General features: G+C 56.8%; 2 protein-coding genes across 8 annotated transcripts in view; one reads left to right on the forward strand and one right to left on the reverse strand.

Annotated features, from left to right (window-relative positions):
• Nucleotides 1-125: 125 nt before the first annotated feature.
• On the forward strand, nucleotides 126-10390 carry CCDC74B (coiled-coil domain containing 74B). The gene is made up of 8 exons (XM_037131459.2): nucleotides 126-5224; nucleotides 6402-6446; nucleotides 7496-7555; nucleotides 8498-8657; nucleotides 9404-9593; nucleotides 9668-9747; nucleotides 9828-9884; nucleotides 10006-10390. The coding sequence occupies exons 1-8, from the start codon at nucleotides 4966-4968 to the stop codon at nucleotides 10142-10144; spliced, it is 990 nt and encodes a 329-aa protein (XP_036987354.2). The 5' UTR covers nucleotides 126-4965; the 3' UTR covers nucleotides 10145-10390.
• A 683-nt stretch (nucleotides 10391-11073) lies between these two features.
• Nucleotides 11074-25968, reverse strand: part of MED15 (mediator complex subunit 15) — a 53943-nt gene continuing 39048 nt past the window's right edge. For 3 of the 7 annotated variants that reach the window (XM_037131454.2, XM_037131452.2, XM_037131458.2), the window contains 10 exons: nucleotides 21391-21510; nucleotides 15907-16043; nucleotides 15683-15810; nucleotides 15325-15459; nucleotides 15176-15239; nucleotides 14236-14302; nucleotides 13597-13757; nucleotides 13332-13498; nucleotides 12785-12904; nucleotides 11074-12090 (listed from right to left, as the gene is read on the reverse strand). In XM_037131454.2, coding sequence (XP_036987349.2) covers nucleotides 11954-12090; nucleotides 12785-12904; nucleotides 13332-13498; nucleotides 13597-13757; nucleotides 14236-14302; nucleotides 15176-15239; nucleotides 15325-15459; nucleotides 15683-15810; nucleotides 15907-16043; nucleotides 21391-21510 — 1236 coding nt within the window. In that variant the 3' untranslated portion in view covers nucleotides 11074-11953. The remainder of the gene's footprint in view (nucleotides 12091-12784; nucleotides 12905-13331; nucleotides 13499-13596; nucleotides 13758-14235; nucleotides 14303-15175; nucleotides 15240-15324; nucleotides 15460-15682; nucleotides 15811-15906; nucleotides 16044-21390; nucleotides 21511-25968) is intronic. The other 4 variants (XM_037131457.2, XM_037131455.2, XM_037131453.2 and 1 more) reach the window with 3 other exon arrangements.

Below are 25968 nucleotides of genomic sequence, written 5' to 3' on the forward strand. Positions count from 1 at the left end.
ATTCTAAATGAAAGTTTTGCTGGATAGAGCAATCTTGGTTGTAGGTCTTTGGATTTCATGACTTGGAATACCTCTTTCCAGCCCCTTCTTGCCTGTAAGGTCTCTTTTGAGAAATCTGCTGACAGTCTGATGGGGACTCCTTTGTAGGTGACTGTCCCCTTAGCTCTTGCTGCTTCTAGGATTCTCTCCTTCATTTTAATTTTGGCTAATGTAATGATGATGTGCCTTGGTGTGTTCCTTCTTGGGTCCAAATTCTTTGGGACTCTCTGAGCTTCCTGGATTTCCTGGAAGTCTATTTCCTTTGCCAGATTGGGGAAATTCTCCTTTATTATTTGTTCCAATAAGTTTTCCACTGGTGGCTGTGCCTTTCCCCCTTCTGGTACCCCTATAATTCGGATGTTGGAGCATTTAAAGATGTCCTGGAGATTCCTAAGACTCTCCTCATTTCTTTGAATTCTTGCTTCTTGACTCTTTTCTGTTTGGCCATTATTTGCTTTCTTCTGGTCCACTCTTTTGATCTGAGTCCCAGTTTCCTTTTCATCGCTATTGGTGTCCTGTGCAATTCCATTCATTTCAGTTAGTTTCGCCTTCATATATTTGTCTAATTTGTGGCTATAATCAACCAGTTCTGTGAGGATCCTGATGACCAGTGTTTTAAACTGTGTGTCTGAGAGTTTTGCTATTTCTTCATCGTTTAGATTTATAGGCTCTGGGGCTTTGAGATCTTCTTGAGCCATTTTTGGTCTGTTCGTGCCCTTTAAGTGTGAGAAGCGGCGCCTTGGATTCCCAGGTTGCTGGGTTGTGACGCTGTATGTGGGGGCGTGGTCAGAGCGGGGAAATGGCGGCCCCCTCTGCTGTTTCTCACAGCTGGGTGAGGAGCAGAGGCTTAGGTGGTTCACCTGGGCCGGGCCACTCAGAGTCGCTGGGTTATGACGCTGTTTGTGGAGGTGGGGTCAGAGCAGGGAAATGGCGGCACCCTCCCTGCTGCTTGCGGACCGGCTGGGTCCCGGTCCAATTGCCCACTCTGTCGCTTGTCTATCCGCGCACCAATGCGCGACCACAGTCAACCCGCAGCCCCGCTCCCCCGCTGCCTCCCCGCTGCTGCTCGCTTGGTCGCTTGCTCGGTCGCTCACTAGGTCCAACCCTGCGTCTGGATTCCGCACCTGAGTCCGGCTGACCGAGACCTCCTGTGCAACCCCACTCCACCAGCCGCTGGTTTCGCCCCTCCTACCGGTCAGGCTGAAGAATTTGTTGTTAACAGACTTCCGAAAAGTTCAATTTTCTGTGTTCTGGCTGTGTTTTCTGTTGCTAATATTTAGTTGTCTCTAAACTTGGTTGTGTGAGAAGGCATGGCTTATCCACCTATGCCTCCATCTTGGCGGAAGTCCGTTTGTCTTTCATTAATTTTGTGAAATTACCAATTATTATTACTTGAAATATTTTCTCTCTTCCTTGCTCTCTGTCTTCTGATATTTTCATTATGCATACGGTTCGTCTTTTGTTGGTCCCAGAGGTCTTGGGTATTCTGTTCGCTTGCATTCATCTTCCTCTTTGCATTTCCGTTTTGGAAGTTTCTATTTATGTATCCTCAAGCTCATTGATTCTGTCCTTGTCCATGTCCAATCTACTGGTGAACCCATCAAGAACATTCTCTTTTTTTTTAATGCCCTGACTGGTATGGCTCAGTGGATTGAGTGCCCATCTATGAGCCAGAAGGTCACCAGTTTGATTCCTAGTCAGGGCACATGCCTGGGTTTCGGACCAGGTCCCCAGTTGGAGGTGTACGAGAGCCAACCAGTCTCATACTTCCTTTTCATTCTTAGAGTTTCCATGTCTCTGCTTACATACCCATCTGTTAATTCATGTTGTCCACTTTTTCCGTTATAGCCATTAGCATATTAATGTTTTAAATTTCATCTCTGCCACATCTGAGTCTTGGTCTGATGCCTGCTCTGTCTAGTCAAACTGTATGTTTCTTGTCTTTTACTATGTTCTGTAAATTTTGGCTGAAAGTCGGACATCATGCCCTGGCCGGTGTAGCTCAGTGGATTGAGCACTGGCCTGTGAACTGAAAGGTTCCAGTTCAATTCCCAGTCAGGGCACATGCCTCGGTTGCTGGCCAGGTCTCCAGTTGGGGGTGCACGAGAGGCAACTGATCGATGTTTCTCTAGCACATTGATGTTTCTTTCCCTCTCTTTCTCCTTCCCTCCCCCTTTCTCTCTAAAAAACCAAAATACATACTTAAAAAATTTTAAATTAAATAAATAGAAAATAAAATATTTTTAAAAATAAGAGAAAGTGGGGCATGATGTAGTGGATAGAAGGACCTGAGGTGAACAGGCTTTTGGTGTGGAGTTGTTTGTCTGAGTGGGGCTCAGTTCATGTTCACTGTTTGCTAAAGTCGTGGGTGTCGGAGGCACAATGTTCTCTTACACCTGTTTTTTGTCTTCCCTGTTATCTTAGGTTTTACTATAGGCTTATTTTTAAATTAAGGCTGAGAGAAGTTCTTTCACTGTGTTTTCCTTTTTTTATACAGAACCCCTGTTGACGTGGTGGAGAGAGAGGGAAGGTGGGCTGGGCTGGATTTGGGTATTTCCCTTCCTCCAAGTGAGTTGGGCTCTGCGAAATCCCAGTCAGTTCAGCTCCAGGGGTGTCTGGGTGGGGAGGACGGCGAGGCCTAGTAAAGAACAGCATGTCGTGTGCCTCTTTCAGAATGGCTGCTTCCCTCTCCTTGTGCTGGGACCACAAGGAGGTTTGTCTCCATTCTTCCCTGTGAGAACACCGTAGGGCTCCTGGAAGCTAAACTCACAAAAGTGTGAGGACCTCGTAAGAGCGGGCCCTCCCCTTGGATTTGGGAACTCCCGCAGTGAGCCACTCCAGCCCCTCACCAAGGACAGCCCAGGCTTTCCCGCTGGCTCCAGTGAGCTGTGGCGGTGGCCGCCCGTCTCGCCAGCTGTGGGGCCGTCGTTTGCCCTGTGACCTCAGTCCTCTGGTGGGTCTGAGAGTTACTGATTTTTGGTTTGTTCAGCTCTTTTCTTTTTGTGTTGATGGGAGTGACAACTTCAAAGTTCCTTACATGCCAGACCAAGAAACCAAAAGTCCAGATATGTCTTTAGTTCTAGGATATCCTTTAAAAAAAACTCTTGACTGTTGAGACTCAGTTGGTTGGTCATTGTCCTGCAAGGCAAAAGGTCACTGGTTCGATTCCTGGTTAGGGCACATGCCTGGGTTGCAGGTTCATTCCCTGAGAATCAACTGATGGATGTTTCTCTCCCTCTCTTTCTCCCTTCCCCTCATTTAAATAAAATAAATAAATAAATAAATAAGTGAAATCTTTAGAAATATATATGCATATATATACTCTCCCTATTATTTTGAAAAATTCCCAGTGGTTTGTCACTGTAGCCTTTTTTTTCTGTAGCTTAATTTATTTTTAGAGGGGAAGAGAGGGAGACAAGCATCACTGTGTGGTGGCCTCTCAGGCATCCCATACTGGGGGACCTGGCCTGCAGCCCAGGCACGTGCTCCGACTGGGACTCGAACCAACCATTCTTTGATTTGCAGACCTGCATTCAATCCCCTGAGCCACACCAGCCAGGGCAGCTTTTTAAATATATTTGTTATAAAGCAGTTTTCTGTTAATACTATTATCTAGAATTATTTGTGGATCTTTCTATTGATTGAATCTGATTTTTTTTCTCTTGACTCAATTACATTTGTCTGTTTCTCTGCATGTCTGGTGTTTTTCTGGTATTTCAGACGTCGTGGATAATGTGCCATAGAAACCCTGGGTTCTGGTGTAATTCTCTGAAAAGTGTCATCGTCGTTCCATGTTGTGTTTTCCTCTCGTTGGAGCTGAATTACTAGGAGACCACCATGACCCTGCGGAGGCTTGGCTTTCAATTTTATCCGGGCGGATATACTTCGATTTTTCCCACAGTCTTGGTGCAAATCCTTATTTCTAAAATATGGTCTTTATTCCCAAGCTAAGGCCCTTTTAGGGTTAAATGGAAAACTAGGTGTTTACCAAGTCTTTCCTGGAGTTGCCAGAAAATGAATCTTCTCAGTTCTAGGCCCTTTCAGCTTTGTCTTTTCCTGGGATCCTCGGGTTTTCCCCACACGTGTGCGGTTCGTGCCAGCCGTCCATCGGAAGGGAGTTGTAGCTTCCCACTTCTCAGCCGCTGAGAATCCGAACTACCCAGCATCGCTCCTCAGTGATCAACGGCGGCAAGCTCATCCTCTGCCTCCTGTTAGCCAATAAGACTATAACAGCTTCTGGCTGAGTGGAGAGAGCCCTCAGAGGATTTTAAAGATTTTATTTATTTATTTTTAGAGATGGGGAAGAGAGGGAGAGAGACATTGATGTGAAACAAATACATCGATCAGTTGCCTCTTGCATGCTCCCTGCCCCAACCAGGGAATCAGCCCGCAACCCAGGCATTTGCCCTGACTGGGATTTGAACCCATGACCTTTAGGTTATCAGGCTGGCATTCAATCCACGGAGCCATACCAGCCAGGGCCCTCAAGGGATTTTAAGATGCCTCCCCTCCAGTTTCCACCTGCTTTTTGTCCTTCACCAGTGCCTCAGACCTAGCTGTCTCATATATTTTGTCCACATTTCATAATGCATGGGGGTTCTGCAGTTATTGGAAGTGGAAACTATCTTTTGACTTTTGAACCTATAATTGAATCATTTGTTCAAAAAGTAAACCATTAAAGCACAACAAGCGGACAAATTAAATATTAAGGCTTTCTGTAAAGGAGCCGATTTTTTGACAATTAAGCCAGAGGATTCCTTTTAAGTGACGTGAGACTCGTCTGGGCTCCACCCGCACACCACGCCCCCCGCCATCCAGACCCCGCCCCATTCACGCCCTAGGTCGCGCCTGTTTCCATGGCGACGCGGCACTAGGCCGGCCTGCCGGGCCACCCAGTGGACACGCAGTGGCAGCAGCTACGGAGATATGAGTTTGGTAGGGGTGGTGGCCGGGCAGCGGCCCCCCAGCTCGGGGATCCCGAGCTCCTGGGGGGCGTCGCGTCCGCGCCAACGCCAGCCCCCAGCCCTCCAGCACCCGGGGCAACACAACGTGCAGGTCGGACTCAGCGAGGCGCAGAAGCGGGTGCTGGACCTAGAGAAGAGCCTGCAGTTCTTGCAGCAGCAGCACTCAGAGACTCTGGTCAAACTTCACGAGGAGATTGACCACCTGAAGCGGGATAACAAGGGTGAGTGGTGCGAGGGGGCCAGGGAGGGGCAGGGGCGGTATGCCCCCGCTCGGTGGGGCCTTGAGATACCTAGAGACCTTGCCTCCCCGACAACCTCCCACTGCTTTCAACACCGAAACAGTATATGGACTCTATGCAGAGTTCAGGGAGTACACAGGGCACCAAGCCCCATGCCCGAGTCTTACCACTCGGGGTTCCAACTCCCTGCCCCAGACCAAAAAACCCAGCCTCAGTCGTGGTGGGAGGTGCCTTCCTGGTCATCTGCCCCTCCGGCAGGGGCAGGTCTGGCGGTATCATTTCCCATGTCACCCAGCCAGCCTTCTCTATAGGCAGGGCCTCCACCTTGTTTTAAGAACTTTTTAGAGGAGTAAAACATACCCCCAAAAGTACCAGGATACAGCTCAGTGGATTTTCATACACCAAGCCACCCAGATCAAGGGCAGGCATGCTGGCCCCGAAGGGTCCTGAGACCCTATATGCAGATCCTCCCCAGACAACTCTGGCTCTGTGTCCTGTGTCTCCTCAGGGCAGACCTCCTTTCCTAAACACACCCCTGGAGGCTCCCCAGCTCCCGTGAGCCAGGCCGTAAGCAGAACTTGAGGCCTCCACCATGGGACCTTGCCCCTCTCTCTGGCCTTCCTTGCGCTAGCTCTCTCCCCACACATCTAGGCCTGCCTGGGTTTCTCTCTCCCCTCCTTTCTCCTGCTGCCTCTACCTGGAGTGCCAGGCATGCCAGACATAGGGTCTCCATCATGTCAGGACCCTCCCCTCCCCTTTTCTTCAAGTCTCATCCCAGTCCCTTCCTGACACAGGCTGGATGTGGCCAGCCGGTGGGCTGGACGTCACTTGGCCGGTGCACTGACTATGCTGGCTCATCCATGGCCAGGGACTCCTGGAAGGCTGGGTCATCATGACTCACCCCTGTACAGCTGGGACCAAGCCCCCACCTGGCGGAGGGTTGCCCTGTAGGCTTCATGGATGAATGGTGGGATTTCAGGCCCAGGGAATAGCCAGAGGCATTCCGGCCCTAGGGTGCCCAAGGCAAAGGCTTGGCCTGTGGTACAGGGTCCCTGAGGCCTCTTAGAGACTCAGCCGAGAGGGAGTGGGCAGGGCCAGCCAAGCACCTCTCAGAATGGCTGTGACCGGGAAAACAACGAGAACATGTGCTTGCTTTCAGAGCTCCATTACAAGCTGATAATGAACCAGAAACAACAGAAGAAAGGTAAGATCGAAGCCCTCGGTGCCTGATGGAAAGTCACCAGTGTCCAGAACAGCCCCTCCAGGCTGCCTGTGCCCACCCAGCGGCTCGGGCCCAGGCTCCATCCTCATGGTGAAGGGCCCTGGAGCATCTGGACAGACAGACACCACTGCCCCCAGCCACAGTCTGGGTGGCGAGCACAAAGGTGCCACTCTCAGGGACCCCAAGGCCGGAAGTCTGAACAGTAGGGTCAGTGAGCAGAACGGCTGTGGGTGGGGGCTGCCTGGGCCCTCCCCCTGCCCTCCCCAACCTCATTACCTCTTGGCCTGCTGCTCTGGCCCGCTCCAGGTTCCCTCCGAGATGCTTGGGAGCCTAGCACAGCCCTGTGGCTCTGGTCCCTCACTCGCTGGGACAGATTGGGGGGGGCACAGGGAATCCTGCCTGCTATCTCAGAAGCAACAATGGGGGCTAGGAGAAGAAAGCACAGACCTAGAGACCTGCAGCCGCTTGTCTGAGGCCCTTCCCCCAGCCTAGCCCAGGCTCTCTTAGGCTTGTTCTCCCCATTAACCTTTGGGGCCAGGCCTGAGCCTGGGTAGCCCGAGTGGTGATGGTGCCAGCCTGGAACGCCCCAGTGTGAGGGGCACCTGGGGATCTCTCTTCCTGAGGGACACACAGAGAATGGGGTGGTGGGAGCCCTTCCCCAGTGGGGCAGAGCAGCTCCAGTGAGCTGCCCTAGGCACGCAGTGGTGCCCATCCAGCAGTTAGGGGTCTCTGATGGGACATCAGGAGAGGTTGTACTCCTTCGAGACCTGCAACTTCTAGGATCCCAAGCTCCTGCTTTGTGGATGGCCTTTCAGAAAGCCACTTTTCCCATGGTCTTGGCTCCCTCGGGCACTGGCTGGGGCTGGGGCTGCCTGACCAGTGTTGGGGAGGGTTCTGCATGAATGCCCAGGCCCAGGAGCTGCCAGACCAGCAGGCAGACACGATGTGCCCGGCCCCTTGCTGTGCCGAAGCTGCTGGGGAAGCCAGGACCCAAGCATCACTTGGGTTGACCCCTGCACATTTGCCCACAGGCAGCACCTCCAGTTCCAGCTTTCAGTCCAGCAAGCCCACCTCAAATTCAGCGGTGTCAGGTGAGCATGCTGAGTGTGCTGGGGGGCGGGGGGGGCGCAAGTGCTCCATTGTTGGGCAGCCCTGGGGCAGCGGTGCCTTTGCTAGGTAGGCCCTGCAAACTTGGAGGTTAAGGGGCAACCGAAGGGAGCCAAAGAGGGTGTGGTGAGCTGAAACCACCAGCAGGGGGCTCAGGTGGGGTGGGACAGGACTGGGGGCCTGCCAGAGGGAGGCTGCAAAGGCTCGGTGGGTCTGGCTGCAAAAATTCGTCATTTCAATGAGGTACAAGGTCCCAAGGCAGACCGGCCCTGCACTGGGACGGTGGGCAGGCAGACTGACAACCTCTCTGAGTGGCCTTCTGGGGAGGGGTGGTGGGCAGGCTGTTTTCAGAAGCCCTGCCTGCAGTGTGCTCACGAAGCAGGCAGGACACAGGTGCACTGGCCCTGCCCATAGAGTCCAGGGCTGTGGTGTCCTCTGCGGCCTGAGGGCGGTTCAGAGCCTCTGCTTCCCATTATCTGCCCCCGAAGGCCAGGCATCCTGAGGAGCAGCAGCCCCTGCTCCCAGTAGGACCCAGGCAGCCCATGGACCTTGTCCTTGGAACATAAACCTGTGCGGACTGGGTCAAGATCTCATTCAGTTGCATTTTGCCCCAAGCGGGATGCTGCTTCGGAGTCGGGACAACTTGCAGGGGGAGGGGGATCACCCTGCCCCCAGCATTTTCCAAACACTGGGAGGAGACTGGCCATTTGCCACGTCAGAGCGTTTGGCAGGCACTGCCCGCAGGCTCCCTCCTCAGACCCTCACTCATGTTTCCCAGCAGGAGGCTCTGTTATCATCTCCTCTTTCCCAGGAGGAGACTGAGGCGGGGGCGGGGGCTCCTTGGGCGCACACAGCTGATTCTGGAGGACTTGGGCACCGGCGCTTCAGGCCTGCAGTGACTGGCCCTGTCTGGATCTGATCTGTAGCCAACCCTCAAGGCAAGGCCAGGCCACAGCCCAGCTCAAAGAAGCAGGACTGGAAAGCTGAGGTTCCCCAGAAGACAGACCTGGAGGAGAAGAGTTCGGCTGCTGCCCTGCTTCGCAGTGGCAAGGCGGACAAGCCCACGGGGACACAGGGGCTGGCCAAGTAAGGCATTTAGTAGGTTCACAACCAAGAACCAGCCCATGGCTTTGCCTCCTAACCGGGCATGAACCAAGCTGGGAGCATTTAGTAGGTTCACAACCAAGAACCAGCCCGTGGCTTTGCCTCCTAACTGGGCCTGCCTCCAGCATGAACCAAGCTGGGGGCCCTGAGGGGTACCTGCGCTGACCTCAGCCCACAAGAGAGGCCAGCAGCAGCCCCTAAACCATTGTCTCAAAGAATTTAATTTCCAAATGAGTGTGCTTTGCACCAGGAGTAGTGAGTCAGGTTCCCAGGCTCCACCCTGGGAAAGTCACTTGGCCACTGGAAGGCAGGACACCGCAGTTTTTGAAACTTCCCTGGAAAGGGAAGCAGCGGTGAGTCTGGACTTTGCATCAGAAACAGAGACCCCACTGTCCCCCAGGTAGTACAGCCAACAGGACAGGCTCCAGCTTCTCTGCACAGTCCTTAGAGTCCCTCTTGACCAGCTCTGCCAGGTTTGGGGTCAGGACAGCTTGAAACACATCCGACCCTTAGTGCACCTCGAGAGGCAGGAAGAGACAGGCCTCGGACCCACACCTGAGGGCTGGAGCGCCCTGGCCAGCAGAAGGCATCCAGGCCCCTGAGGAGGCTGTGTTCATGCCCCTCTTCCCCACACCGGCCTCAGTGGGTGAGGGCGCTGCCCTGCGGGTTGGCGGGCAGTGAGGCCAAGCCCGGCAGGCCACCTCTGGGCTGCTGCATGACCATTTCAGAGATGAAGAAGCGAAGACCTTCAATCTGGAGGCCACCGTTGCGGCGGGCAGCCAGCACAAGGGCAAGCAGGTGATGGGGGCGCACCCCCTGATGAGCCTGCCCCCCCATTTGCGCAAACCCACCTCGATTCAGCAGTGCGAGGTCATCATCCGCCAGCTGTGGAACGCCAACCTCCTGCAGGCCCAAGAGGTGAGGCCTGGGCGGTGGGGGGCGGCCCTGGAGTCCGCGAGGCCTCGGCCACCATGCCTCCTCCTGCCCTTCAGTTGCAGCATCTCAGGTCTCTCCTGGAAGGGACCCAGAGGTCATCTCAGGTGACACCTGAGGATCCTGGCCCGAAATCCACGTAAGTGCCCCGTGTGGCTCTTCCCCAGCACAATGGGGGCCGGACTGTGCAGGGCTCACTGCTTGCCCTTCCTTCATCAGGGACCAGGAATCCTCGCAGCTCCCCAAGGTCCCCGCCAAGGGTGTCTCTAAGAAATGGTGAGTCCCAAGGGCGCGGGGTGGGTGGGATACCTACAAGGAGAGGAGGGCCAGGCCCAGCGCAGAGCAGGCCACGGCGGTCACTTGCAGGCCTGTCTCTGCTGCCCTCCACTCCCACCAGCCTGATCCTGAGCCCGATGCCCGGGACGGAGCGCGCCATCCTGCCGGCACTGAAGCAGACCCTGAAGAATAACTTCGCCGAACGGCAGAAGAGGCTGCAGGTGGTGCAGAACCGACGGCTGCACCGCTCCATGCTCTGAGTGCCCTCGTGCGGTCCTCACGGCGGTCCACAGCCGGGCCTGGGCCACAGCTGGAGACACCGACCCTCTCCAGGTAGCATTCCCAAAGCATTCTAGTGCCACATAAACCAAACTGACCGCAGACAGAGTCCTTGGTCTCAGGACTGAGAAACTGTTTATTTTCTTGCTTGGTATTTTGCTATTCTGCTTTACACAAAATCGTGTTGAAAGTATTACCCCACCTGTAGAAGACAAAATAAAGCCTGTTACTCCCAGTCCCGAGTCTGGTCCCTTGCTGGCACTGCTGCCCTGGGAGGGCCCCAGCTCTGTGCCCTGTAATGAGCGGGGGGCTGTCTGGCGGCGGCCCTGGAAATGAGCTCAGGCGTAGCACACACCCAGGTGGGAGCACAGGACTATTTCTCGGCCCGTAGCTAGAGGAGGGGCAGCCTTCCGGGAACGGGTGCACGGAGGGCCTCCTGCCTGCCCATATATATGCTCCTTAAGTGTGTGGGCTCCTTGGACACCGTCCTCCAGCAGAGACATCTTGTGTCCACAATGACAAACAGCTACGAAGCCGCTCCTCCGAGCCCACTGTCTTCTGTCAGGGCTGGGGCCCCACCCTGTGACATCCCTGCCCCGTGAGGGCCAGACGTCAACCCCTCAATTGCCAGAACAGCAGCTTCATCCTGTCTCCAGGGGGCGGCCAATTTCGTGCTGAACCTCCAGGACAGGACCGTCGTGCTGGCCCTGCTGGCCATCTCCTCAGTGCTCATCTCCGCCTCCCTGGCTTCAGGGAGTGGGGACTTTGCCAGGAACCCGGAGGTGAACCAGGGCGAGGCATCGACAGTCAGAGGAGGGTGAACTGAGGTCTGGACGTCCATGGGCATCCATCTCCAAGATGGGGAACTTGGCTCAGGCAATCACGGGAGGGGGACACAGTGACAAATCCATGACACAGGAATAATACATTTATTATAAGAACCACACATGATATGGTAGTGCACATAAAAAAAGAGGGCCGGCTGATGTCCCGTCAGGGAGTCCTCACTCTGGAGTGGCTCTAAAGATGCCAGGCCCAGAGAATGGCCCCCTGACCCAAGTAAGCCCACTGGTGCACACGGTGCCAGGGACAGGGTTCCCTCAGATGCCTCTGCCCCCAGCACCCCAGTGCTCAGCAGGCCCCCAGGGCTTAAAGGGAAAGGCCGTGAGGTATGAGGTCCAGTTGGTGGTGGGCACTTGCCACCACCCACAGGCCAGACTTCCCTCTGAGTCGCGGCCGGCGCCCCCGGGTGCAGAGCCTCCTCGTGGCATGCCCCGAATGCCAACTGTGGCAAACTCTGAACCCAGCACTGTGGTTGGGGAAGTCTGTGTGTCTGACGGGTTTCCTGCGTTCGCCGTGTTCCCCTACAGAAATGGGCAGAGTGTTTCCTGGCACACACACGGGGCTCTGACAAGGCCCTGCCTTCTCCCCCATGATGCGGAGGAAGGACACGGGCCCTGCAGAAGCCAAAGGGGCAGCAGCCCGAGGAATGCAGGCCCGGAGGGTGTCTGCCTCTCTGGAGAAACTCACCGCCACCACCGATGCAGCCAGCTCTGCAGCCAGCTCCACAGCCACCTGTCCCAGTCCTGTACAAGTGTGGGAGAATGTCTGGTAGGTCCCCAAGGCAGAAGATAAAAGCAGGAAAGCTAACCTAAGTCCGGGCTCTCTAAGAGAGTCAACATCTAGAAATGTCTGACGCGAGGTGTGTGTCCTCTGTGGCCCCGACAAGGCCGCCGGCTGACCCCATGGTCCCGGTGGGCTGGCAGCCCGAGATGCAGCAGTGGCGATGGCTAGGCAGCCGAGAGGCAGGCCTGGTGGATGCTCTGCGCCCAGGTGTTGAGCAGGGCTGTGACCGAGTGCTTGTCGGGGAGCTGCAGCAGCCTCGAGGTCATGAATCGGTGCACCGACTGCAGGAAGGGGTTGGCGTCTGCAACAGAGCAGCCGGCCTTGAGCACCGTGCCTTTGCCAGAACAGCGTTGCACCAGGCCTGACCCTGGCCCACATGAGCAGCTCCCATGAGGGGCTGGGGAGAACCTGCTCTCACAGGCACAGGGCTGGCATCTGGGGCACACCACACAGCCACTGGGGATGCCATCTCCCATGCACCGCTGACTCTCCCTGGCCCAGGTGTCACTGGAGAACTGGAAGATGAATGGACCTGGAGCCCAGGGCTTTCCCTCAAGCACAGCCTCAGGGTCCTAGTCCCGATCCCCTACGTGCCAGGTCTGAGTCTCGGGACTGTCACTATCACTGAAACTCTGGACCTCTGCCATAGCGCCGTGTCACCCAGATAGGTCCCCATGAGCCCAAGCTCCTGTCTGCGCCCCCATGTCAGTGGCAGAGGCCCCCAGGGGACGCTGGAACAGCTGGCCTGCTCACTCCTCCCTTATCAGACATGGACACCTTGGAGCTGCAGGACAGGCACAGGGACCCAATGGGGGCAGAGACCCTTCTTTCTCCAGGGACTGCTGAGCAACCTGCTCTTGTCCATGAAGGGGGAGCCACAGAAGAGGGAAGGGCCATGCTCGGGGGGAGTGCACGTGGAGAAAACCCGGGTTGCCCAGAGCTGACCCCCGCCTGCCTTGGGTCCCTAGGAGAAGCCACCCTCCAGGCACACTCACCGTACTGCCACTGCCGGTCGATCCACAGTGGGCTCTGGGCGGGGTAGTCAGCGGGCACGCTGAGCTCCAGCGGTGGCACGTTTGGGAGGTCCTTGTCGTCTGCAACACAAGAGGCTGTGCCTGTGACCCCGCACAGCATGCATCACAGCCCTGCTCTGGTGAGGCTGCAAAGCCCAGCGGTCACTGATTCTCAGGTTTCCACACCTGCACAGGAGGGGGCTGCCCTGGCAGCGGGGGGAGGTGAGAGTGTGTGGTCTCATGGTCCAGCCCCGAGGTAGGCGTCCTGGGGCCAGGAGTGTCAGGATCAAGGACAATGAAGGCAGACTCCTGAGAGGGACAGAAGGGCTGTGGGCCTGGGGCTGGGCTGTGACCCCAAATGTCTGTGGGTGGCCCAGCACTGGGTGGAGCACAGTCCGGCTGGGTCAGTTCTGAGGCAGGGCTTGGAAGTCTTTGTGCCCAGAGCACTACGGCCTGGGGACATGGCGGAACCCTGGGGCCTCGCTGCTGGGCTCCCCTCTCGCCCGCCCCGCCCTCCCTGGGTACTCACGCAGGTTGCAGATCAGGTGGACGGTGCCGTTGTTGCTGCAGTGAGAAGGGTCCAAGTTCACCAGGAACTTGGGGTCTAGTCGGGCCACCTCCCCCTGCAGCACGTTGGGGATGCTCTGCCGCTCATCCTCTTCAAACTTACGCTTCCGGGCGCACACCACTGGCACCCTGGGAGAGGGGACCATGGTGACCATGCTGTGACTGGCTGTGGCCTGTGGCTTGCCACGCGACGCCCACCTCGAGGCTAAGCCCTGGGCTGTACATACGTGGCGGGTGGGCCGTGGATGGCCGTCATGGCTGGCATGAATGTGCGGTACAGAGAATGGTTGAAGACGGGTGAGCGGATGTTGGCCAGGACAGCATCCAGGAGCGGCTGGCACAGGTACTGCTGTTTGGTTGGCGGTACCGGGGGTGGTGGGGGCGTGGGCTGGAACAGGACGGGTGGGGTGAGCAGCCCACTCTTGGGAAGGCTCTCCAGACCCCAAGGCCCTCATCCCTACTTACAGCCAGACTTCCCAAGGCTTCCCCACAACCTCCGACCCCTGCAGACAAAGATGGCCAATCCTGGACACATTCTCCCTAAGTCCCCTCCCACGGGAGCCTGGCCTAGTGCTCGGCAAGTGGAGGCAGGATGGCAGAGGCAGCTTACAGGAAAGCCCACAAGCCTGGGGGGTGGAGACAGCACCCACAGCTGGAGGGCAATCTCTCCCACCACCCACAGCAGACCTGCCTAGAAGAAGGCTCCAGGCAGGGTCCCCAGGCTGAGTGATGAGCTCCCTTTGCCTGCCCTGGACTGTGAAGGCTCCTCCCAGCCTGTGGCTCTGAGTTGCTGTCGCCTGAGCCCTGATATTCCCAGGGATGCCTGCGGCCCTCTGAACTCAACCAGACCACAGTGCCTCACTCACCACTGCCATGTCATTCTTGAGTTTCTCCAGGGCGATCTCACACTTCTGCAGAGTCTTCAGGGGGCACCTGTGGGGAGGGAGCATGTGCTGACTCCTGTGCTGGAGGGTAGAGGAGCTGGCAGCTCTCCTGTGCTAACTGCGACGGCACTCATCCTCCCCGGACAGGGCCAGCCCAGGGGCCTTGGCCACTGGAACCCTCCACAGGAACCCCAGCCAGCTGATCGGCCCTGCCCAGACCCAGAGTCTATGGCATGGTGATCCCACCCCCAGGAGCTGCTCAGTCCCGGTCAGCAGAACAAGACACTGGCGTGATGGGCCATGGGGTGGGACCAGGGCCTGTAGCCCCAGTAGGAGGGGTCAAGCCAAGAAGGCCTGGCAAGCCATCAAGCTCTAACAGGCCCGTCCTGCAGTGTCTAGCATTCTGTCCAGAAGCAAAGCGGGATGACCTCTCAGGAGGAGAAAACCGCCTGAGCCAAGGGAAGTAACCCGAAGGCCAGTCCACATGCGTGGTCTCGTGGCTCTGTCCCCGCTGAAGGGGCGCTACAGAAGGGGCACGGTGCCGTGTGAGAACCTGGCTCTCCACTGTCGCCCAAGTGCTTCGGAAGACACTGTCTTATTTCACGTTCACAGCTAACGCATGAGGGCCTCAGCTGTCCCTCGTGCCAATGGGGAAACTGAGACGCTGTGGCTTGTCCAAGGCTACTGGTAAGTCGGGGGCAGGGCTGAAAGTCAGACTGAGGCCTGCCTCATGCAGCTGGATTAGTGAGGGCCACCGCAAGCCCAGAGCTGGCCAATGACCCTATGAGACACAGCTGCGATGCCACAGGCCCCCTCTCTAAACTGCACTGCCCTAGGCTGGGCCGGCTGAGCAGCCAGGGACCCTCCCTGAGCCATGGGCACAGCGCCGCCCTTCTTCTGGGGGCCTGAGGAAAAAGCTCACCGCTTAGAGGGGTCTGTCAGGATGTCCAGAAGGCTCTTCATCTTACTCAGGTCCTTTTTTCTGTCTGGAACAGAAGTGGGGCCAGACACTAAGACACAGCCGGGGGACCTGCAGGTCCTGCCCCAAACCCCGGCAGGCCCCACCCTCACCTTCATTCTTGTCGATCTTGTTGATCATACGGCGCAGTGGCTCGATGTACTTGGAGAGTTGCTTCAGCTTGTCCAGGTACTGCTGCTCCTCGGCCTGGCTGGAGCCCGCGGGGCTCATGACGGAGCTGGGGTTCACTGCAGGACACGGTCCTGTGAGCGCAGCTGCCCAGAGAGGCCCGGCTCTCTGCAAACCCTCCAGGTGGGGCACTCGGGCTCCCGGGGGTATGAGTTTGCTCACTCCCTTACAAAGGGCCTCATGAAGATGAGGGGTGGCCCTCAGCATCTCAGCTCCTAGAGCGGTGTGTGGGTGACCTGACTGGGCCCCAGGCTATACACCCCCACATTGAGCCCCACTTACCAGGAGTGTTTAAAGGTCCCGGGGAGGGCACGCTGAAGTTCTGTGGGGTGCGGGCTGTCACTGGACTCTGGGAAGGCTGTGGTGAGGGGCTGGGCAAGAAGCTGCTTGGGGATGGAGCAGGGCCGGAGCTGCAGCAAAGTCAAAGGGAGTGTGTCTGTGGGCTGTGGGCACCGGCAGGGCCCCTCCCCGTGAGCCAGGTGGGTGGGTACCCTGGCAGGGCCTACCTGACGTTGGAGTTGGGCTGTGAGCTGGGCTGGCCGGGCTGCGGGGATGGCTGGGGTGGAGGGGGCATCGACTGCGGGGTCTGCACCTGCTGGCCAGGCGACGGTGACGACAGCATGGTGAGGCTGCTCTGGCTGACCTGGAAGTGGAGGGGGCTCAGCCTGCTCACCTGCCACACACTCTCACTGCAGCTGTCCCTGTGTTGCCATCCACCCAGGCTACAGGGTCCCACCTGCACACACAGCCCCTTCCCTCTCCCAGCCTCACCGCACAGCCTTCTCGCTCTTTGAGGCCCTGCTTCTCAAGCACCAATACAGGCACACACCCCACCTCTCGAGCGCGCACACATGCACACAGCGACTCGGGCCAGGCTGGGTAGCCCTTGCTCCACGGTGTTAGACCCACGAAGTACTGGGCCTTCTGTGTTGGGACAGGACGCCCCCATGTCCCTGCCTCATGGGTGTGGGGGACTGTGGAGCACAAGGCCGGGGAAGGCATACAACCTCAATGTGCACTTGCCTCTGTGGGCCCTGCTCTGATGTGGGTGAGACCATCTTCCCGGCTTCCACAAGTGCCTCCACCCCGGTCGCAGGGGAAACTGGTCTTGCACTTAGTGGGAGCACAGTGGCCCCTGCATCGGCCCTCACCAGCACACTTCTCCTGGGGCTCCTCGGGCTGGACCTGCAGGTCCCACTGAGAGACCTGAGTGGCTCGGTGTCATTCTCAGAAGCCATTTCCTTACCTGCAGAGCCAGGGCTCGCTTCACTACCTGCAGTCCTCACTGAGGAGGACACAAGGGTCAACTGTGCCAGTGTCGTTGTGCCCTATTAGCCCGTGAACTCCACACGGTGGAACCACTCCACCCAGGAATCAGGCACAAGGATGTGTGAAACCACCACTTTCTGGAGTAGCTCGAGATAGCAATTCCAGGGGGTGAGGACGATGCCTGCTGGCCAGCTCAGGATAACCAGCATCTCTTGGAACGAGCCCCGCAGAGGCTGCCTCTTCCAGCGCTCAGTGATGGTGGCATAAAGGCCTGGCCCCTCAACACATCGGGATCACTCCAAAGACCCTGCCAGCCTCAGTGCTCCCAAGGGATGGCAGCGGCTTCACCCACAGCCTAGTCAGCCTCCTGTGAACACCTCCTCAGAGGCTAATTTCTACAGCCCTGCCCACAGCCCACCTCCTGAACCACCCACTTCTATAGGCCAACTCTGCCCTCTGCCAGGGCACTCTGGACTGCGAGGCAGCCCGAGGCCTCGGCTTCACGCCCCTCCCCCACAAGCCGCTGCATCATGCACGGCACTAGGAGCACTGGGTTGGGATCGCTTGGAGGGGATCGCTGCATCCCAGTCCTCTTGCCAGGGAGCAGGAGGGAACGTTTCGCGGGGCCCAGATCCCACGGGGAAAACAGGATGCCACCCTCCTCACCGCCTGCCCCGTTGGCTGGGTGCGACGGGCCCTGCCCTTTCTCTCGTACTGCCTGAACCAAGCTCCAGGAAGGAAACAGACTGCCCCTCCTGTTCTCTGGCTTCCTATCCCGTCCCACTGAGTGTGCAGGACGGAGCTGCAGTGAGTACGGAGCCCACACCAGGACACTTCCAATGTGGTTGGGTCAGAAAGACACAAACCCAAACCAGAATGGGCTGTTCGCACCCCTTCTGACCAGACCCCTGACTGGGAGTGGAGGGGCTGCACTGAGGGAGCTCGAGGGGAGCAATGTGGCTGCAGGTGTTCACAACGACACCAGCAGGGGCAACACGGGGCCTGGAGCGGCCTGGCTGGCAACCGAGCGCAGCACTTTCCCTCTGGGCAGGGCTCACCCTCGTCGTGGCCCCCGCACTAGAAAATACACTCCAGCACCTACGCCAACAAAGTCCCAGGACTAGGACGATGAACGGGCCCCCTCAGAAAAGTCCACTCGGACAACCACATATGGTACCAGGAGGGGAAGCGAAGGCCCTAGGGCCCCACCCCAGGCCCGGCCTGTCGGGCATGGACGCACTCCCTGGAAGGCCTGCTCCTCCCCTGCCCCCAGCCCTGACCTTTCCCAGACTCTAAGTCGCTGCCACTCTCTGCCGCCCTAGAGTCCCTGAAGCTGCCTCTTGCCTCACCCTCTTCCTGCCCACAGGTCAAAGCCCTTGATCTGGCCTTGCCCTGGCCACCTGGGCCAAGCCAGCTCCCCACCTGCCCAAGAGAAGTGCTTCAGCCTCTGCTCAAGCAGCTGTCCCTTCTAGAAGGCGTCCAGCTCTCGTCTGTAGCTTAAGGCTGGTGCTTCTCTGAAGCGGAACGAGGCACCTGCTGGTGTGAGGCCACTGCAGTGGGAAGGCCACTGGACAGCCCACTTTCCACTGAAACACCTGAAATTGTGCAGGGTGGACAAAAGTAGGTTTACGGTTGTGAGTACAGGAAACAGACTTCATCTTTGTGTTATTATTTATTAGTGACTATTATTTTCCCTACGAACAACTGTAAACCTGCTTCTAAAAAAAAGATTTTATTTATTTGTTAGCAAGAGGGGAAAGGAGGGAGAAAGAGAGGAAGAGAAACATCGATGTGTAAGAGGAACACTGATCTCACATGGCCCCAACCAGGGACCCGGCCCACAACTGGGGCACATGCCCTGACTGAGAATCAAACCGGCAACCTTTGGTCAACAGGCTGGCACTCAAACCACGGAGCCATAGCAGCCAGGGCGTGCAAACCTACTTTTGCCCCATCTTGTATTTTCAGATGCTCCCTCAGCACTCAGACCGTAGGGAAGCAGGGTGCACTTTGCCCACAGCCTCTGCTTTGGGTTCCAAGGAGCCACCAACACGCACAGTTCCCGAGGCACAAGTCCGCAGATTGGAGACATGGTGAGACCAGCCTGCCCAGGCTGCAGCACGAGCTCCGCGGTGCCGCCTCTTGCCCAAGCCCACCTCTTGGGTCCAGCCCTGGGCTCCACCCATCTGGCCACTGTGGCCCCCACTCCCAAGGCTGCTAAGGGAGACCCCTCGGCCTCCGACACCCAATCCAGATCTATTTGCATTTGACAGGTCCTCTGGAAAAAATGCAGAGTTTCTTTGGCAGCAAACATTACTCCTCACAGGTCTTCAGGATGCCTCTCCAGGCGCCAGTGCTGGGAGGCCCCAGGCTGCGGGGACTCCCAAGTCCTGAGTCACCAACGGCACACCTGGGATGGGACACAGTCACCCAAAGGCCCATGTCAAGAAAAAACTGGCCTAGTGAGGCAGCGAACAAGACAGTAACCTGGTCTCCAGGTTCGCATGTGTCGGGTCCAACTGGCCTCTGGGACAGAGAACACAGCTGTGCGCCCTCCGCGCTCCCTATGGCGAGCCCATCAGGGGAGCACTACGCTCCAGCTCCCCATCTTTCACCTCTCTGGCACACTCTGCCACAGGCGTGGGCGTGTCTATCCCTGCTACTGGCAAAGCCACAGAATGCTGCCCCTTCCAGGGGAAGGAGCTTGAGTGCCACCTCATCACCCACATCTCACACACAGGAACTGAAAGCTCAGAGAGAACTGGCTTACTCGAGGTCAAATGGCTAGCGGGAAGGGTGGGGAGTCCAGGCACCTTGGCGCCATCTGCATCCCAGGGGAAGCAAGGACAAGCGGAAAGGGGCCTTCAGGGAAGCAGACAGAAGGCAGGGTGGATGCAGAGAGCAGGCCAGGGGCAGGCAGACAGGCAGGCAGGAGGCGGGGCCGGAGTGCACCAAGGCCGGAGGGCAGGGAGGCCGCGTGGAAACATCGGGGGAAGCTGAGGGCACCTCGCACTGCAGCCCTCCTGGGACCGTCAGCACCTGTCGGACATCCCAGGGACTGACTGCACCATGCTCCTGGCCTCCTGCAAACCCAGAGTGTCCCCAGAGTCACTTTCAAGAGCAACATGGGTCCCACTGTGGAGCCGCCTGCTTACACCCACCAACGGAGTGTTGGGACAGAAAGCCGTGTCACCTCTGGACTCCTGTGCTGGAGGCATTGTGTCCTGCATGTGTCTGGTACAGAATTCCGCTTGGTTACAGCCATTAGCATCTGTGAGCATCCATACCACAAGATGAAAAGGTAGCCAGGGGCCAGGGTTGGGAGAGAGAAGGGGACGAAGGAGCCCTGTCTCTAAGAGGGCTGATGGAAGAAGAGCTGGTGTTCTGTTTTCTCGAACCCAATTTGTTGCCAAAGGTCCCAGGTAGGCACAGCAGGTGCTGGGCACAGCCCGCTGGGGGCTATGTGCTGGGGGCCGGGGGCAGACGGCAGCCACATGACAGGCTGTATGCACGTGCCAAGGTCGGGGGTGCCGGCTGCTGAGAGCTTAGGTGGGACCCTTACTGGGACAGCAGGGCTGACTCCTGGCTACGTTTCAATAATACATTCAATAATACATTCTTGGAATGAGCTCTCTTTTCTCAGAAGGGACAGGGTTAGAAATACTCTGGCACAAAATCGGCTGCACAACGATTCTAGAACCTGCTCTATGGCCAGCTGAATGCCAGGGTGTCCCTGGCCCTGTGTGTGTGTGGGGGGTGGGGGAAGTGGGGGTTTGAGGGGAGAGCGGGTTAAACCCTGGAATGTCAGGGAAGGGCTACTGTCTCCTAGGACTGTAGATGCATCTCCCTTACGACAGAAAATGAAAGCTAAAGTTTTGGCAAATCTGAGGTCTTCACAGCAAACCCACTCAAATGAAGAGAAAGTCCATAAGATAAGGAAACCTTATCTCCATTTTATTCTCAGACTCTTAGAATGGTGCCTGGCCCGTGGAATGCACATGACTCTTTGTTACACAAAAACACCATGGAAGAATATTCCAATTTCCTCATAATGAAGAACCAGAAATTCACACCCCGGAAAACGTGTACGGTGCACAGAGGCCTTCATCTACCTGGAAGGAGGGTGTGTGCAGCGAGTTCCCCCCTGGACACGGGAAACGCCCTGAGGGCACAGCCTGGAGGCTGCGCGTCCTCGCACTGACTCGTCTGGCGGGTGGTCTGCGATGACCCCCACAGCCGCTACTAACTTCCCCACGGGACTGCCAGGCGCGTGAAATGTAACTGAACTGACTGTAACTTGAGGAACTGAGTTTTTAGTTTTACTTAATTTGATTAATTTAAATGTAAATGGCCACATATGGCGAGTGGCTACAGTATTAGATGGTGCAGTCCTGCAAAGCAAAACTATCTGCTCCACTTCTGCTTTGTGTGACCACGGAAATGACAACAGCACGACTGTCTGAAATGCTAACATTAAAAAAAATATTTTGCTCTCACATTCTCCAGAAAATGAAAACATCAGAACTATCCAAAACATTAAAACACAATAAGCCCAGATATTTACTCACATCCCCTCAAGAAACGAGCGGGGTTTGGCCTCACGTAACCAGGCTGGGCACTGAGAGCCCTGCGAAGGGGTCATGGAGGTTACGGTGGGCCTCGCCAAGGCGCTCAGAGGACCCCGAGCTTCCCAGGGGCCCTGGGCACCGCCCCGTAAATACCTGTGCTGAGGGCTGTCCGCCCAAAGGGATGGAGCTGGACTGGATGGCAGACACGGCGGTGGTGGGCGGGAACCGGGCTGTTACTTGCATCCCGCCTTGAGCCAAGGCTGCGGTGATCATCTTGAGGACAGAGGGACAACAGACAAGGTGATCGCAACAAAGAAACGCAGTGCAGGGGCAGGTGGAGAGGGGTGTGCAGCCTCCGTGACAAGGGTGAGGGGCCTTCAGGGGCTAGGGGTAGCCTGGTCTCTGTGTTCGAGCCCACAGCATTTAGCCCCTCAAGGCACTGCCAAGAATGCGGCCCGCGGCCCTTCCTGTCCTGTGGGCCGCCCTCCCTCAACAAGCTTCTGATCTGCTGGTGTCTGATCTGCTGGTGTGCCCGCAGAGCCTTCAAGGCCAGACCTCAAGGGTTAGGGGTGGCATTTCTGGGAGACCGGGCTCCTGGGACAGACTCGGGAAAAGCACACTCCACCAAAGCTGGTCAGGGGGAGTCAGCCGCCACTGAACTGGAGAAAGTGCCCCAGTTAGCCAGCCAGTTAGCTGGCCACGGCACTGTTCCTTCCCAATACCCACTGCCCGATGAAAACACCACCGAGGGCCTGGACTCAAACTGTCCTGCTCTCCTCCAGGAGTCTGAGTTTCTTCAGGGAAACTAGTTTGTAACCAAAATCAGGGGGAGGTTGGCAAGGGATGCCTGGGACTCTGCCTGAAGCCTTGAGCTCTTGAGAAGGTGCACCTTCCTCGATAATGTGGGCCAGCTGTGTCCCTAGATGCACAAGACAACTCTAGACCCCAGAACCCGGGCACACACTGGGGCCACCTTCCTCAACTCCCACTTCCACAAGCGTCCAGGTGGTCCTGTGCTGAGTCTTGGCCTGCGGTCCCCTGAGGCCTGGGGAACAGGCCTGCACACAATCACAACTGTTCAGATGAAAAAACGCAGCCCCTCAGAAAGGAAGTAGGAGGATCCATGGAAAAACAAAACGTCTGTCCCAGGAGGCTGCGAGCCAGCCCGCAAGACGGAGGCGGCACGGTGGCCCTTCAGTTCGTGCAGCGAGGTGTGTGAGGACAGAGCTCTCAAGCAGCGGAAAGGCCTGAGGGCCGACCTGTGGAATCTCAAGTGTGCCCCACACTCACACCCACGGTGGCATGCAGCAGGCACTGCAAGCTGCAGGTGACACACAACAGCAGATTCCAACTTGAACCTCCCAACAGCTGCAGGATGGGGCAGCCCACACACAGGCCTGGAAGCAGACATTCCTGCAGCCACCCCAACAAAAGAACTACCTGGTGGTGGGGGATGAGGAAGCCATTCTGGTGTCTGCCAAATACAAGCATGATCCTGAAGAGCCCAACACTCACCAGCCAATCAGACACAGAGCGGGGCACTGGCGAGGGCGTGAGGATGGGAAGCCTCGGAGAAGCGGAGAAGCGTGGCTCTCCCCAAACCCAGGGGCGGGGTCAAAAGCCCCTTTCTCCTGGGTGCAGCTCTCGGCCCATGGTCAGATGGAGTAATAGCCAACACTGTCCGTTCACAAGGGCCGGCGCACTGCACTTGGAGGAGCCTGTCTGAGCCCAGGGGCCAGGCAGCAGGGCTCCTTCCAGAGGTGGAAAGGCCTAGAAGTCAGGTGGTACAAGAGAGTTGCACATTTTTTCCAGAAAAAAACAAAATAAGGAATGAAAGCTTAAATCTAATTTGCTGCTGACTGGTTTTCTTCTGAGAACTCCTGGGAGGAAAATCACATTTTCTTTTCACCACAAGTTCTAATAAAACACAGCAGCAGGGTTTACTGACTCTGACAGGCCAGGCAGCGAACACCCAGCAGCTCACTCCCCCAGCCTCCCAAGTGACTACCTTTCCCTGCCTCCCAACACACATCTACCCAGAGAGGAGCTCAGCCTCCATCCCGAAGGCTGCGGGCCTGGCTCCCCCTTGGTCACTGGGCAGGAGGGCCCCGAAGAAGGAGGGGGGTCCATGCAGGGTACCACGCCAGGGAAGTACCTCTGACGGTGACTCTTTGTAATTGGAGAATTACAGTTAAGTTTCCATAAAACGAAAGAACAGAATGTTAAAAGATAAAAACAGGGACTGTTTGGAAATGGAGATGCATTCTGCTCTGGTTGCATCTGCAGTCACAGACGCCATCTGGGACAGAAAGAGACATCAGAGCAGCTACCCCGTGCCCTCTAGTAAATCCCGCTGCAGCGAAGGTGGCGTCAGCTGCCTCATTTACAAGAGTGATGTCAGATGCGAGAGCCAGGCATATATACACTATGTATACCAATTTTCCTGGAACCCCAAAACCCCATACTCAGGCCCTGGGTGAGCCCCACGGAGCATCCAGCAAGGCCCCCCTTTCCTTCTCCGGGGGGCAGACTCGAGGGACAAGGCACGCAGGCTGCCGGCTCAGGCCCGGTCTCCGCACTCCTTTCGAGGAGCCGGCGCTCGCCCCCATGTGCAGCCACTTAACATACGCAAAACTGCTACGCGTGGCTGCTGTGTCCTGATGTGCGGCCACCACACTGGAGTCCTAGCTTGTGTCTCTGAGCTTCTGGTATATGACTGGCTGATATAATTCGAGGACATCAAAGTGACTCAGTGCCTCACTTCTAGGAAGCATCAGGAAACAACCCAGAACCTAACCAGGCATCAGAACATACATCGCTGGTAATGGCAGAAAACTAAAAATAATCTCAGGATCCAAAAACAAGACAGTAATTAAGGTCAGTAGGATGCATTCACAAGTAGAAACATGCCTGTAAAATAATGTTGACTGAGAGACTTCAATTACAGAACGTTTTACTTCTATTGTGACGTGACTAGGAAATAGGCTCCACAGAACCCTGTGTGTGCCCTGTGGCCCCAACACCCGAGAACTGAGGATGCCGCACCGTTCTGCCCTGAAATCCTTTTCTTACTTACAGTTCTCTTAACTACTTTCCATTTTTAGTCACCACATATTTTTACAAGTTTTTGGGTCAGAGTATCTCTTGCTTTGTCTTGTCCGTTGTGCCAACCTTGGTTGCAAAGGAAGGCTGTGAATCCAGTAACGTCACCCCCCCACCCTGGAGAGCTTGTCCCACCCTGGGGACCCCGGTGCTAACAGAAAACAGGGATGCTGGCCGACTGGCGCCCACGAAATGGCCCTGCCTGCCACGAGCCCACAGATGGACCAGCAGACCAAGGGCAGGGGACTGCCGAGGTCTGCATCTGGGCTACGAGGCAGAGCACGGACACACGCTCGCACACCTGGGCTTCAAGAGCACTCCCTCTGCCACCAGCACCTGGGAACCCACCGCAGGCCACACCCTGCCTGACAACGGTCTGTGACACGTTGGAATGATGTGGACATTGCTCCTAAAAAAAAACACTGGAGGCGCATTCTTCAAAAAGCCAAACCCACCCATAAGTACTCAAGTGGTGTTCTCCTTCATCCCCCCGCCAGCTACCGGAGTCCCGCCTGCAATGAGCGCTGCCTCCCAGCAGCCCTGTATGCTCCACCCACAGGGAAAGAAGGTTCCTATGAATCAAGGTTACTCTAGAAGTGACTGAGCCTAGGGCTGAGCCCACAGTCAAGCTCCCAAGCTGGCTGGACTGAAACCTCCAGCAGAAGCAGAAGGCAGAGTGCCTGCTGGGAAAGCATGGGCTCACTGCAGGGTACCGAGAGCACATAATTGCGTTTGCTTTTGGAAGGTGGTGAGACGCCAGGGAAGTTACAGGGAGTATACTTCCTTCAGCTGGAAGCCTAGGAATAAGCCAGCAGGATGGGCCCAGACCATCGGAAGTCATCCGCTGTTCCATGGAGGCTCATTCCGAAGCACCATGGAAATGAAATGAAGAGGGAAGGAAGTTCTGCTTCAGAACAGCCCACTGCAAAGTAAAAAGTGTCAAGCCTCTCCTGTGAGACCGGACCCGAGAACCACAAGTTTCTATTAAGAATGGCCCTGGAGCAGAGGAGGGAGGGTCACAAAGCAGCAAGGGCAGTGGTTTCCGGGAGCTGGGTGGGTCGTGGTTCTAGACAGGCACTGCCGCCTTCTCTGCATGAGACACCATGAGGCAGGAGTCCTAGGAGACCTGAGGACAAGCCCAGCACACACTCAGTGGACACAGAAAAGGACTCCGACCTGGTCACAAGGGGAGCCGGCCCCTCCCCCATGCCAGATGTGAAATCCAGGCTGTGTTTTGCACAAGACCATGTCTGGGCAAGCTGGTGACCTATGGGACTCTGGGCCCAGGTCATTTGGTAACAGTGACCCTGGAGGCTGCAAGGCTGGCTCAGCTGCATCCACACACCTCAGGCAGCTTTCCACCACTCCAGCAAGGCAGCTGGGACCAGGAAAGACTGCTTCTGAGCCCACGCCCACAGAAAAATGTCTGACACCAAAGGAACACACCAATCCTGGACTGCTCAACACCTGGCCCTGTGCAACAGCAGGGAGCTTGGTGCACTCACAGGTAACAAGCGGGACAGGAAGGCAGCGTGGCACTGGGTAGTCTCAGCACATCTACTAGCAGGTCTGCTCCATCTAGAGCCAACACTCCTTTCAGGGCCTGGACGATCAACGCTCCTACCCCTG

Source organism: Artibeus jamaicensis, unplaced genomic scaffold, assembly GCF_021234435.1.
Source record: "Artibeus jamaicensis isolate MK-2021 breed Jamaican fruit bat unplaced genomic scaffold, CSHL_Jam_final contig_1128, whole genome shotgun sequence".
Classification (NCBI taxonomy): Eukaryota; Metazoa; Chordata; class Mammalia; order Chiroptera; family Phyllostomidae; genus Artibeus; species Artibeus jamaicensis.